This window comes from Lissotriton vulgaris, chromosome 11, assembly GCF_964263255.1.
Source record: "Lissotriton vulgaris chromosome 11, aLisVul1.2, whole genome shotgun sequence".
Classification (NCBI taxonomy): domain Eukaryota; kingdom Metazoa; phylum Chordata; class Amphibia; order Caudata; family Salamandridae; genus Lissotriton; species Lissotriton vulgaris.
In genome coordinates this window covers 84908484-84920925 of record NC_141699.1, presented here as the reverse complement: position 1 = coordinate 84920925, position 12442 = coordinate 84908484, and the positions used below count along the sequence as shown (strand labels likewise).

The window sequence follows — 12442 nt, the reverse complement described above, 5'->3', positions numbered from 1 at the left end:
TACAACGCGGCCAATCCAGAGAATGCCACACGTTCCATTACCACGCAAGTCGTTACAGCGACTTACATTAGTAAATGTGTGGTTGGAATTTAAATCCAACACCTTCCCTACTCTTGCACAGTCTGGAGTTGGAATAGTAATATATACTATTCCAAAGACCAGCACAGACTGCCTTTCTCCCCCCGGACTTGCTGGCTATGGCAGCCCTCTTCCTGGACTTTCGGACTTGGACCTTTATGCTCCCCGCCATTTTCTTTTTATGACTCGCTTCTTCTTCTACCTTTCTCCTCTGCCATTTTAGCGATCTCCGACCTCCCCCTCTGTCCTAGCGACCTTTCTATTGTCTCTCCTGTTGCCTCTGACACACTCCTCACTGTCTTACTCATTACTATCTGCTTCCCTCTCTCGTGTGTCTCACTTTCCTGCCCTTCTCTGTCCCTCCCTTGGTGCTGTGACTGCATCCCCCTCTCCAACCCCACTTAATGGAACTCTGCTTTTCTGTATATAGAGATAACTCTAATCAATAGTATATGCAGTAGACCTTTGTACTCCCTACCATTCCTATGTGACTCTTAGAGTATATCCATTAGTATCCCTTCCCTATGTATATAGGGATAACTCTATTCACTAGTATATGCAGTAGACCTTTGTACTCTCTTCCATTCCTATCTGACTCTTAGAGTATATCCATTTGTATCCCTTCCCTATGTATATAGAGAGAACTCTAATCACTAGTATATGCAGTAGACCTTTGTACTCTCTACCATTCCTATGTGACTCTTAGAGTATATCCAGTCATATTCCTTCCCTATGTATATAGAGATAACTCCAATCACTAGTATATGCAGTAGACCTTTGTACTCTCTTCCATTCCTATCTGACTCTTAGAGTATATCCATTTGTATCCCTTCCCTATGTATATAGAGATAACTCTAATCACTAGTATATGCAGTAGACCTTTGTACTCTCTACCTTTCCTATGTGACTCTTAGAGTATATCCATTCGTATCCCTTCCCTATGTATATAGAGATAACTCTAATCACTAGTATATGCAGTAGACCTTTGTACTCTCTACCTTTCCTATGTGACTCTTAGAGTATATCCAGTCATATTCCTTCTCTATGTATATAGAGATAACTCTAATCACTAGTATATGCAGTAGACCTTTGTACTCTCTACCATTCCTATGTGACTCTTAGAGTATATCTATTCTTATCCTTTCTCTATGTATATAGAGATAACTATAATCACCAGTCTCTTCTTTGTATGACTTTACTTCTTGTACATTTGCAATTTTTTTCTGTGTGTATCTTTTATGTAACACATGTAATCCTAAATTCTTATGTTTTGCAACTGGTTCTTATGTAAAGCGCTCTGACACCTTCGGGTAAAGTTTACGCTATGTAAAATCGCATTAAATAAATAAATAAAAAGTCATTGTAACAACTTGCGTGATATTGAAACATGTGGTAACAACGCGTTCGTTGTATTGCCCGCATTTTAATGGCATGAGCCGTAAAAGCGTGATTGTGTCATAGATCCAATTCAGAACCCTTTCTCTCCTACTTCTTGTTTCCAAAATACTGGAAAAATCAGTCCATCAGCAAATATCAATTTATGTGAAAACAAGTCTCTTTTTGATGACTCCAGTCAAGTTTACGCCTTATGTATAGTACTGAGTTTTCTTTGAGGTGCTTCAAAACACATCTTCCTTACTCCAGACCAAGGCGGGTCGGAGGCACCTGTCTCTGCAGCCTTTGAAACAGACTCATGTCAAATGCGGCTGAAATGTCTTTTCCAGCTTGGAATAGATGGATCTCCTCTTAGATGGATCATTTCCTTTCCATCAGATCGTCAACAGTTAGCAACGCTTGATTCAACTTTCTCCTCTTCGACATCACTAGCATATGGTGTACCGGATAGCGCCACTTTGAGCCCCAAACTTTTCATTGTGTGCTTCAGACCCCTAGAAAATTTGGTTCAAACTTCTGGCCTTGAACTCATATTCTTTGCTGTTCACACCCAGCTCGTTATTTCCATTGAAGAAAATTTCTAATGCCATCCGCCTGGTGGTCTAACTAGTTAGGAAACTCCCCTTCTCTAGCCAGATCCATCATAAAACTAGGCATGAAATTTGACCATGATTTATGCTTTAAAGCTCAAATTGTGCACGCTGCTGGTACATGTTTCATCTTGTGAAAGTCTTTGAGGAAAATCTGGACATTCTACCGTCCACTTGCCGCAACACTGTGATCTATGCCTTGATTGCTTCAAATCTGAACTATGGGAGGTCACTATACTTGGGACTCCCCAAATATTCAATTTATTCGCCCAGAGTGTGCAGAATGCTGCAGCCAGACTTACCCTCAGTAGAGTAAAGAAGTAAACAATGTCCCTAATACCTAATGTCTAGAATATTAATAAGTGAGGGGCACACAATCAGGGTAAAAACATATGTTCATCATACAATTAGCAGAATATATCATAAATGTCATATACAAGAATATATTTATTAATAAATTACAAATTAAAAAGGTCAAACCAACAACTGATCATAATAAATGCAAGTTAACAAAAAGATAAAAAGGGACACAATTTATTACAATATTTCATTATAAAAACATTACAACAATTCATAATTAAAAAACATGTACAAATGAAGCAATCACAGGGTATTATTGTTGTAGTTCCCAGTTTTAGAAAACGTAAGCGACGCTGTGTTTCGGTGATTTTGTCTACAGTATTCACCTTCTTCAGGACTGTTTTCTTCAAAAAATGATATATGCAGTTATTACTACTATCCGTTTATGGTGACCTATTTTTACTATACATCAAAATAACTACCCTCAGTAGAACCAGACATCAATCCATTGTCTTTCGGTTTAGAGACCTTCATTGGTTGCCCATCCATAAAAGAATGGCTTTTAAAACTTCTGTACTTCCCTTCCTTGCCCTGTCTAAAAAGAGTCCAAAATACACCCATGGTCTCATCAGTCTATATGCACCTACAAGAACCCTCAGACTATTGGCAGACCCCTGATTTAAGCAATCTAGACTCTCGTCTGTTCCTTTTCTTACCTCGCTACTAAACAGTATCATGCCCTCCCTCATGCACTTTGTCAGGACACACTTCTCAATCATCTCTAAAAACAACTGAAAATATTGCTTTTCTCAATAAATTAATCCTTCCTTTTACCTCTTTAGCCGTACTCCCTAGAGCCGCGATGTCCTAGTTTGACCAACTAGTGCACTTTCCAATTTTCTATTCATTTGTTCTCAAATGCTTGTGAGAAAGGCATATGATGGATTGTTCTCTCTCCATGAAAACCCATATCAACCAACTATCCGGCATATGCTATGGGATCATGCAAAAGCTGCGTAAAATGTTCAAATGGCTATCCCTGGAAACCAGAAAACCACTTGTGCAAGGTCTAATCATAAGCCGTTTGGACTACGGCAATGCCCTATCCACAACAATCAATGAGTGTTTTCTCTCTAAATGACAAACACTGCAGAATGTTGCGGCAAGACTAGTGCTTGGCCTTCTACCTAGTTCAGCCGCTTTGCCTAGTCTTAAGCAATTACACTGGCTGCCAATCCGCCGGAGAAGCCATTTTAAAGTTCTTAGTTTGACTCACAAACATCTTTACAGCACTGGGCCAGCTTATCTTGCTAAAAAACTAGTCTGGTATCGCCCCACCAGATCATTAAGATCAAGCTCTAAATCTCTTCTAGTACAACCACGGGCACGGATGGCGCGGAATGGATGCCGCTCCTTTTCCTATGTGGCTCCATTTCTTTGGAATAAACTTCTCCCCCATCTTCTCTCAATTACCAACCACCAGCTGTTTCGAAAAAAAACTAAAAACCTGGCTCTTACCGAAATAATGGCTACCTAGCAGCTTTAGCTCATGTCATGGTTGTTGTTCTTTACTGCAAAGCGCCCTGAGACATCACGGTGATTTGTGCGCTATATAAAAGCATATGACTTATGACTTATCCTCCTTGCATTGCTTAAGAAAATTGAGCTGGACTCGCCCATCGTAAAGAATTCTAAGCTCATCTTCCATCTCCTGGCAGCATCTCAGGTCATGGGGAAGCTTGTTTTTAGCTGGCCAAATAGAGTCCCAGAAAATCACAAGTTTGTTGATGGGTGGCAAGTGGGCATGCGCCCATTGCACAGCATTAAAGCCGACGTATTGACCTAGGAGGAGGGCCTTCGGGGGGAGGAGTGGTGGTTGTTGCTTTCACATCTGTCAAGTGTGTTTGATGCAAATGGTAATCATTTCTGGTCCTGACCAATGGTTTCGATGCTTTCTAAAGAGCTGCACACATATGGTTTTCCTTCCGCCATTCTCTTGGAGGTGTAAGCAGCGTCCTGTGAGGAGTCACATGGGTGGGCCTTTTCACTTGCTGTCTTCGTGTAAATGGACCCATTGCACGAAAGGGGTCACTCCTTTCAAAGTCGCTTTCTATGCAGATGACTCTGCGTTTGCTGAGGTAGTACCAGTCATCCTGTAATTTCACTAGTCCTCTGGAAAAATGTGTAGCTGCCATCCATGGTGCTTGAAGAAGAAAAGAGATCTAACTTGCAGCCAAGTTAGATGTGTTGGCTTTGTCAAGTGTTTGTTTTTTCGCGCTTCAGGGATTTAAGTTAGCACATTCATAATTGGTTGGCATATAAATGATATGTAATGGATTATGAGTATTGTTTATCTTTGAATGTTACTAGCAGTTGTGGTTATGTGCCAGATGTACTAAAAAGAGGGCGCATAATACCAGGCATAATTTTCAAGCCGTGTGGTAATTTGCAAACCTACCTATGTAGGTTGATTCGCACCTTAACAATTCTTAGCAGCCCACAATTCGACCTACTTCATGAACATTAATGAGGTAGGTCGCCCACTGCGACCCACTATGATTTGCGGCCATAAATGGGATGGTGGCCTGCTCAGGTCAGCAGACCACCATGCCTGTGATTGCTTTTATTGAAAGTTTTTTTTTTTTTTAAGTGTAAACCGTTTTCTTCAAAGGAAAACAGATTGCACGTAAAAATGAAATATGTAAGTTTCATTTTATGAGTAGGCAGTGGTGCATTGGGCCACCGCCTACTCTCAAGAAATGTTTTGGTCAACATTCACGGAGGGGAAGCGGCTCCCAAGAGAACCCCTTCCTGTTTGTGAATGTCTTACCACCTCCTTTGAGGAAGTGATAACAGATTAAGGTTTGACCGGAATTCAGTCGCAAAATATTAATACATACCAATCTGATTCATATTTGGACGGAATGCCCTACACATGCCCCTTCCTAATGCTGAATTACAAACCTAAATTACAATTCGGTAACATGTTTTGTCCATATCAAAAGGCCGTTTTGCTGTCACAAATGGCCCAATTCGACAAATCAGACTCTTTGCGACCCCCCAAAAGGCTTTGTACATGTGGCTCTATGTTCTTTTAGAAATAAAATTATCACTTCCAGTTTTTTTGTCCTACCCATAATAAAAGGATTTTCTATCTTTAAAATCTGCTAATAAAATGACAATTGTCCAAAGTGGGCCCCCTCTGCCACCCGTGAGCAGGAAGGTAAAGACAAATCACACTCTTCGCGCCCTCCCTCCATGATGAATAGCAATGCCTTTAGGCTCACATTCCAAAGCTCTCCGTCATGGCTCGTTAGCAGATTTTATTACAGGCTGTGACTGAGAGCTCTGGAATTCAGGCTGAAGGCAATGTGAGTTATTCACAGTGCTCATCAGTGGCCCAAAATATAGAACTTAAAAACATACTTACCTATGCTTCCTCATCACCTTGAATCCTCCTGGAGCCTCAGCCAACCGTCTCCAAATCCCAACGCTGCTCTCATGCTGCAGATGAGCAAAATGAGAGCATCACCAGGATTGGATGGAGCAGGCTGCCTCTCTGCTCCAGCAGATGCAGGAGGCCTGTGCCTGCTCTCCACCAAGTTGTCTAAGACTGCATTCTGGAGAGGTTCACACTGTGCATGTCAGGCTGGCCGTCTCGAAACAGCCGTCCAAAGAGAAATGTGCAGTGTAAACTGGTGGAGTTAGCCCCACTCCCCTGCTACCAGTCAGTAGCAATGCCCCATCCCCAAACACCTCTAAGGCCATTCATTTTATTACCATTTTATTTTTCACTTTTGCTGTACTGGCAACAGGGGCAACAATCCTCTGCCCTAAAGGCGGGGCTGCCGCTGACAGAGACCAAGGATTCTCTTTACTCCCTAGAGCATCACTTGAGAACAGAAGGCAGCAGTTTGTCATGTGTCATCAGTCTGGGCTGCCCCTGTGACAGAGAGGAAGGCCGGTATCACAAACGGGACACCAGACACAACTGTGCCAGGGTGGCGCAGGGACACGCACGCACACACACACACACACTCCTCGCTACCTGTGAGCAGACAGCAGTGGGCTTCAAGCCGTGCCAGCATGCTAAGAGAATGCAAACATATTAAAGGGACCCTCGGATGCACAGTGGCATGGAATGAACAAAAACAGACTTCTTTTAATGAAACTGTCTATAGCAGACAGGACTTTTGTAGTTTTAGTATGTATGTGTGCGTTGTATGTGGGATGTGTGCTATACAAGTATGAAATATATTTATTGCTTCATGTGGCGTGGTTTGAGAGTGAATGTATTTTGTACGTGTTGGATGTATTTTTTTGTATTGTGCAGATTGTGTTATATAGTTGTAGTGTGTGTTGTTTAATGTGTATGCTGCGTTTGTGTGAATGCATGGGATTGTTTGGGTTGCATTTGTTATGTGTGTATGTGTGTTGTGTACTATGAAATGCGTTGTGGGTTTGTTGCCTGTTTTCGTTTTATGCATTTGTTTTGTATTGTACTTGTGTGAAAGTAGAATATGTTTTGGCGCATGTGGATGTTTTGTTTGGGTTATGTGCGGCACATGTCCGGCTTCCTTGACACCCTTTTATTTTCTGTTTCAGGGCTTGATGGCAGCAGGAGGGAATTCCAGTGAAGACAGCAGCGAGCAGGCAAATCCTACAGCACACATGGGGCGTGCCTCCGACTCGCCCCACTCACAGCCTTCCCACAGCAATGCCTTGTACCCACTTAGCCAGTCTGCTCAGCGGCAGCGCAAGGTGTACACTGGCAGCCTTAAGAAGTCTCACTTTGGGAGTCCCTACTTTGGGTTTCGGGCCAGCTCACCGGATGATGGACAGGCAGAGCACTCAAGAGCTGCCCAGGAAATTAGCCCCATAGAAATCCCACGCATTGGCCAAGAGAGTGCCAAGGAGGGTCTGAGCCCTGGCAAGCGTAGCTTGGGCAGCGTTACCCGAACCAAAGACTTCTGTATGGAGATTGAAAAGTCCAAGCCTGTGTTTATCATTTCAGAAGAGGAGGACCAGCAACCACTAGTGCTGGCGGAGCAGCTGAGCTCTGGCGGGGACGCCGAATGCGCAGAAGGACACATGAGTGTGGATCTTTACGAGCCAAGGCATCAGGACTAGCCGATTTAAGGCTGCTATTTACCTCCTGGTCTACATGGGTGTGCTGCACACACATAGGTACCCTCTCGAGATCCCTTGGGCTGTTGACTTGTCATGGAACCCAAGGTGACCTAATCTAAATGATCAACCGTGAGTCTGCGCCCAGTGGGAACTGTCCTTACCCACTACGCATGGGGTGTATGCTTGAGTTAGAGCTTTGATTGGCTCGAGCGTGCCTTACCAATCACGGGTCATCCAACTGAGAATGTTTAGTGAAGGAGTACGCTGAGAGTAGGGGTCAGAATAGCCTGTGTCCATAAGCTGTGTGACATACGCACTATGGCATGCGCCACGATACAAGATGGAGGGCGTTTTTCCTCTCCAACAAGATGGGAAAGTGAGACCCTAGGTGTGAAAAGCTCCAAACCTACTGTGCATTCCACAAAAGAAGCTCCTGGTTGGTTCATGGGGCAACCTTCTCCAGGGTTGCAAACCCCGCTGCACATGCTCTTAGATCGACAATTTTGCGAGTTACACATCTTCCTCTAAATAGGTCTGCATTGTACACAGAGCTGCTCCATACGGTCACCACGGCTGTGACATGTAGATGCTTCCTCAGGTGTCCTGCCAAGTATTTAGTCAGTATTATTGTCTCTATAAAGTCTGTGTTCTTGGAGGGTAGATGGTTTGTTTTCCCACCAGGTGCTCTACAGCCACCTTAATGGGAGCCACAAAGACAAAGTGGGGTTCGGTGGTATCAGAACCCGGACAATGGCACATGGTCCTCTATTGTTTGGGAAAAAACATACTAACATGTTTATAATTTGCAAACAAAGATCCATGTACGCCTTGGTCGCTGAACTATGATACCGGAGGGTAATGCAGTGGAAAATAATTTGGATTTATGAGTTTGTGAGAGTTGTGCTATCAAGATACCAGAGGAGACTACAATATGTCTGCCCTGCATTCAGAAGCAGATTGGCCAAAGGTAAATTGGAAGATTTTGTGAAGCGCCATCAGCGTTAGGGAACAGCCTGTCTCGTGGAACTGACCCATTCCCTGCACTCTGCCCTACCTGGAGGCTTCAGTTTTCTTCTAGTTCAGTGGGCTTCAGTCCATGTTCCAAATTGATTTCAGAGCTGTGCATGAAAATATGGCCTTGAGAAATATAGCAAAGGTCTACATTTCAACATGCATGTGAAAAAAAAGGGGAGTAGGGGTATAAGGCTGTGCATGGTGATGTAACCGTAAGTGAGCAAAAGGAATTCTATTTGTTGAAAGTACAATAGTGCTCCAAGGAATTTGAACAATGACCGCTCCTCGTGGTTAAATGAGTTCAGACAATATCCACCGTCATATGGTACAAAAACAATTTCACAGTCCTGAGCAGCAGTCGTAGAGTTAGATTCACAATAAGTCCAAAAAGTAGCCTTCTCAATTGATTTTCTTGATCTTTATTCCAATTTTAGTAAAATTTGTACTCCAGTCCTTCAACATAACAGGTAGCCACAGGTTGAGCCAACACGTGTTTTGTCTCTATGCATTAACTAACCTAAGACTTCGTCAGGGCTACAACAAACAAAGATATAAATTACTATAATACAAAATATAAAATTTCAGTTGAACTGATAGTTACTCCACCAAGTAAAATCTAAATAAAGAGTCTCCTAATGTGCAACCACGTCAGTCAATCGAAATTTCAAAGAAAAAAGTATAAAAAATCGTATTCATACAGGGATGGGGCAGTGAAACATCAAATCCCAAAGAACGTGAAGAATAAGTGTCAAGACTAAGTAAAAAACAACAAAGAAAGAGATAAATACCACCGCCATAAAATCCCAAAGTGATTCAAGATAAGTCCTACTGTATCTGACAATGAGCTCACCGCAAAAGACGTATATCAATGGACAAGCGACGCCGATAAGATTGTCTTCCCAATCTTACAAAATTGCCGTCCTCAAGCTCATTCAAGTGCACTAGAATATAAGTGCAATGACTAAATTACCATTCAAAGTTCCCAAACATCAGTAAAGTCGCTAACTATACAAAACCATTGCTAGTAAAGTGAATAATGCAGTCCAAAGTCACCACTATGTAACGGGAGCACAAGGTATAACAAAGAAGTGAAGAGATAAAGAAATCCCTCTTTCCTTGTTGTTTTTGACTTTGTCTTGACACTTATTCTTCATGTTCCATTGACTGACGGTGGTTTCACGTTAAGAGACTCTTTATTTGGATTCTACTTGGTGGAGGTTCTATCAGTTCAGCTGAAATTTTATATTTTGTATTATAGTAATTTCTGTATTTGTTTGTTGTAGCCCTGACGAAGTCTTAGGTTAATGCCTAGAGACGAAACACGTGTTGGTTCAACCTGTGGCTACCTGTTATGTTGAAGGATCCGAGTACAAATTTTACGAAAATTGGAATAAAAATCAAGAAAATCAATTGAGAAGGCTACTTTTTGGACTTATTGTGATACTAACTCTACGACTGCTGCTCAGGACTTTGAAATTATTTTAACATGCATGCCTATGCTTCGAGTTCAGAGGTCATGATCTTCATGATGTAATCCTGGCCTTGTTTTGTTTATGGGGTGAGAGAAGAAATGTAGCTAACAAAAACAGGGCAAGCAGCATGAGCACGAAGGTCAATATTGCCAACTCCCAATGTTGAATCCAGTAGACTGCTGCAAAGGAACCCGCCAATCATCCGCTGAAGGCTCCGCCTATGAGGACACTCCATTTAAAGCAAAAGAAACTGCATCATGGAATCAAAAGAACATATGGCCACACTGCTTTACCAAGTCTCAGTGGGTATCAGAGAGAATGTTTTGTTTGTGTAAGAAAGGAACATTAGATTCTGTTCCTCACCTTTATTTATCCCTCTCTAGTAGTATTAAAATGTGTCCATTTCGTTGTACTTCAAATATAAGTCACCCAGAATTAATATATATGTACATATTTGTTTCCATGCCCATAAGTTTTTAAAGTAATAATAATGTACTGATAAATCCTCATTCTTGGGTCTTTTTTGTTTTACTTTTAGCATAAATTTGAAAATCTCTTTATGCTTTGTCCAGATCACAAAAGACTGTGCTCAACAGATGCAACGTGGGGGTGCTTGTCCAAGGAGAGAAATGTACAGAAAATAAAGCAAATGACATCGCTTATTTATGTAACGCGCACCACAACCTGGATTGTGGATTTTATCCCTGTGTGGGGTCCTTTTTCTTTGTTTTTCCAGTTTTCACTAGTTCTGGTAATAGTGAGAACTTGTGCCTTCTTCTGTCCCACCGTGAGGATTCATCGGTTGATGACATCACTTCAGCCACCAATGGTGACAGAGAGCCCCACAAGATGGCCGCCAGTCACTTCCTGGCTGCTGAGAGTTAGAAGGCAAACAGCAAAGTCCACGTAGAATGTACCTTAAAAAGAACTGCCTCCATTGTTTGCTGCTTGGCTTAATGAATCTTTCAAAGGTGATTTTTTTGTATTTGTGCCTTTATTTTCATTTGTCTGATTCTATGGCTCCAAGCATTTGCCATCATGCCATGTCCCATGCATAAGGAGTTCGAGCTTTTTTTTATTATTATTATTTGAAAGCTGTTAATGATATGTTTATGATAAGTCAATTTCACGCCAAGTCACTTGTGTCGTAGGGCGTGGCAAAGAAGTGAGAAAAGCTGCAGGTAAAGAAGTAGGCGAGTAAGCATATAGGTGGAAAGAGTAGGAGAGATCTCTTGAGGGCTTTTGTTAAATTCTACTTTCCCAGACATATGAATCTAAACAACCCTTTGCATTTTTTAAACGTGTTTATCCTCGCGCTCGACTCACAGCTATTGCGAATTAGTACAGCACAAAGAGGCAAAACAAACGCCACCAAACAGAGAACAAATACATTCAGTGCAACACTTAACATCAATGTACCTGCAGCAGTGTTGGAGACAGGATGGTGAAGATGAGAGCAAGGCAAGCACTTCTACAACAGGACCTCGGTGTGCACCTCCCACTGTCGAGAATCTTAATGGTGGAAATAGCTGACAGAAAGAGTTCCTTCTATGAAATAAACATCTGATTCAGAGGCTTTGTTTGGTAGGTAGACCTCATTGGAGCTGTAACTGAAAGGTTTTATTGAATACAGAGATTAAGGCACTTCGAAATGTAATCAGGCACTGAGAGAAGCAGAGAAACGAATAGAAAGCCCCACCATGGACAACACACTTTAGAAAGTGGATGTCTAAACTGCAAATATGAAGGCAAAATCATTCTGGGAAAGTTGACAACTTTACACCAGGCGTGTCCGGCGAATAGCTCGTGAGCCAGTGGGAGCTCTCAAGACACCTGTAAGTATCTCTGCTGTGTGCAGTCCAGCCCACTCAATTAGAAGCTTTTGCTTGGCCGAAGTAATATATGTATACCAAAATTGTAAAGTATGTATTTGAGACAAAAAAAGTATGCATTTTCAGAACTTAGAGCTGATGTTCAGAGGAAACTGGTTGAATTTTCAAAATATATTTATAGCTGGTACTTGGGTGATAAATCATGTGGCTTTGGGGGATACTTAATTATTATTAAGATTATTACCTTGATGCCTGTGAGATAACGGCTATGGCTATACAATATCACCCATACAATAATTCCACATTGACAAAGCCTTTTTTTAAATACTGCAAGCAACTGTGCCAGAGGGACTGATGTGATCACTGTTGGTGATCTTGCATAAGGTGGTCACTCTGTGATAAGGTGGGCACTGTGATCACTGCTGGTAATCTTGCATAAGGTGGTCACTGTGATCACTGCTGGTAATCTTGCATAAGGTGGTCACTGTGACCACTGCTGGTAATCTTGCAAAAGGTGGTCCCTCTGTGATAAGGTGGGCACTGTGATCACTGCTGGTAATCTTGCATAAAGTGGTCACTCTGTGATAAGGTGGGCACTGTGATCACTGCTGGTAATCTTGCATAAGGTGGT

At 42.1% G+C, this 12442-nt stretch overlaps 1 protein-coding gene across 1 annotated transcript in view; it reads left to right on the top strand.

Moving 5' to 3' along the window:
- The window catches only part of LOC147679010 (uncharacterized), a 397880-nt gene extending 387392 nt beyond the window's left edge, over positions 1-10488 (top strand). Inside the window, exon 7 of the mRNA XM_086942737.1 lies at positions 6969-10488. Within this exon, the coding sequence (XP_086798863.1) occupies positions 6969-7493 (525 nt within the window). The 3' untranslated portion in view covers positions 7494-10488. The remainder of the gene's footprint in view (positions 1-6968) is intronic.
- Positions 10489-12442: the final 1954 nt, after the last annotated feature.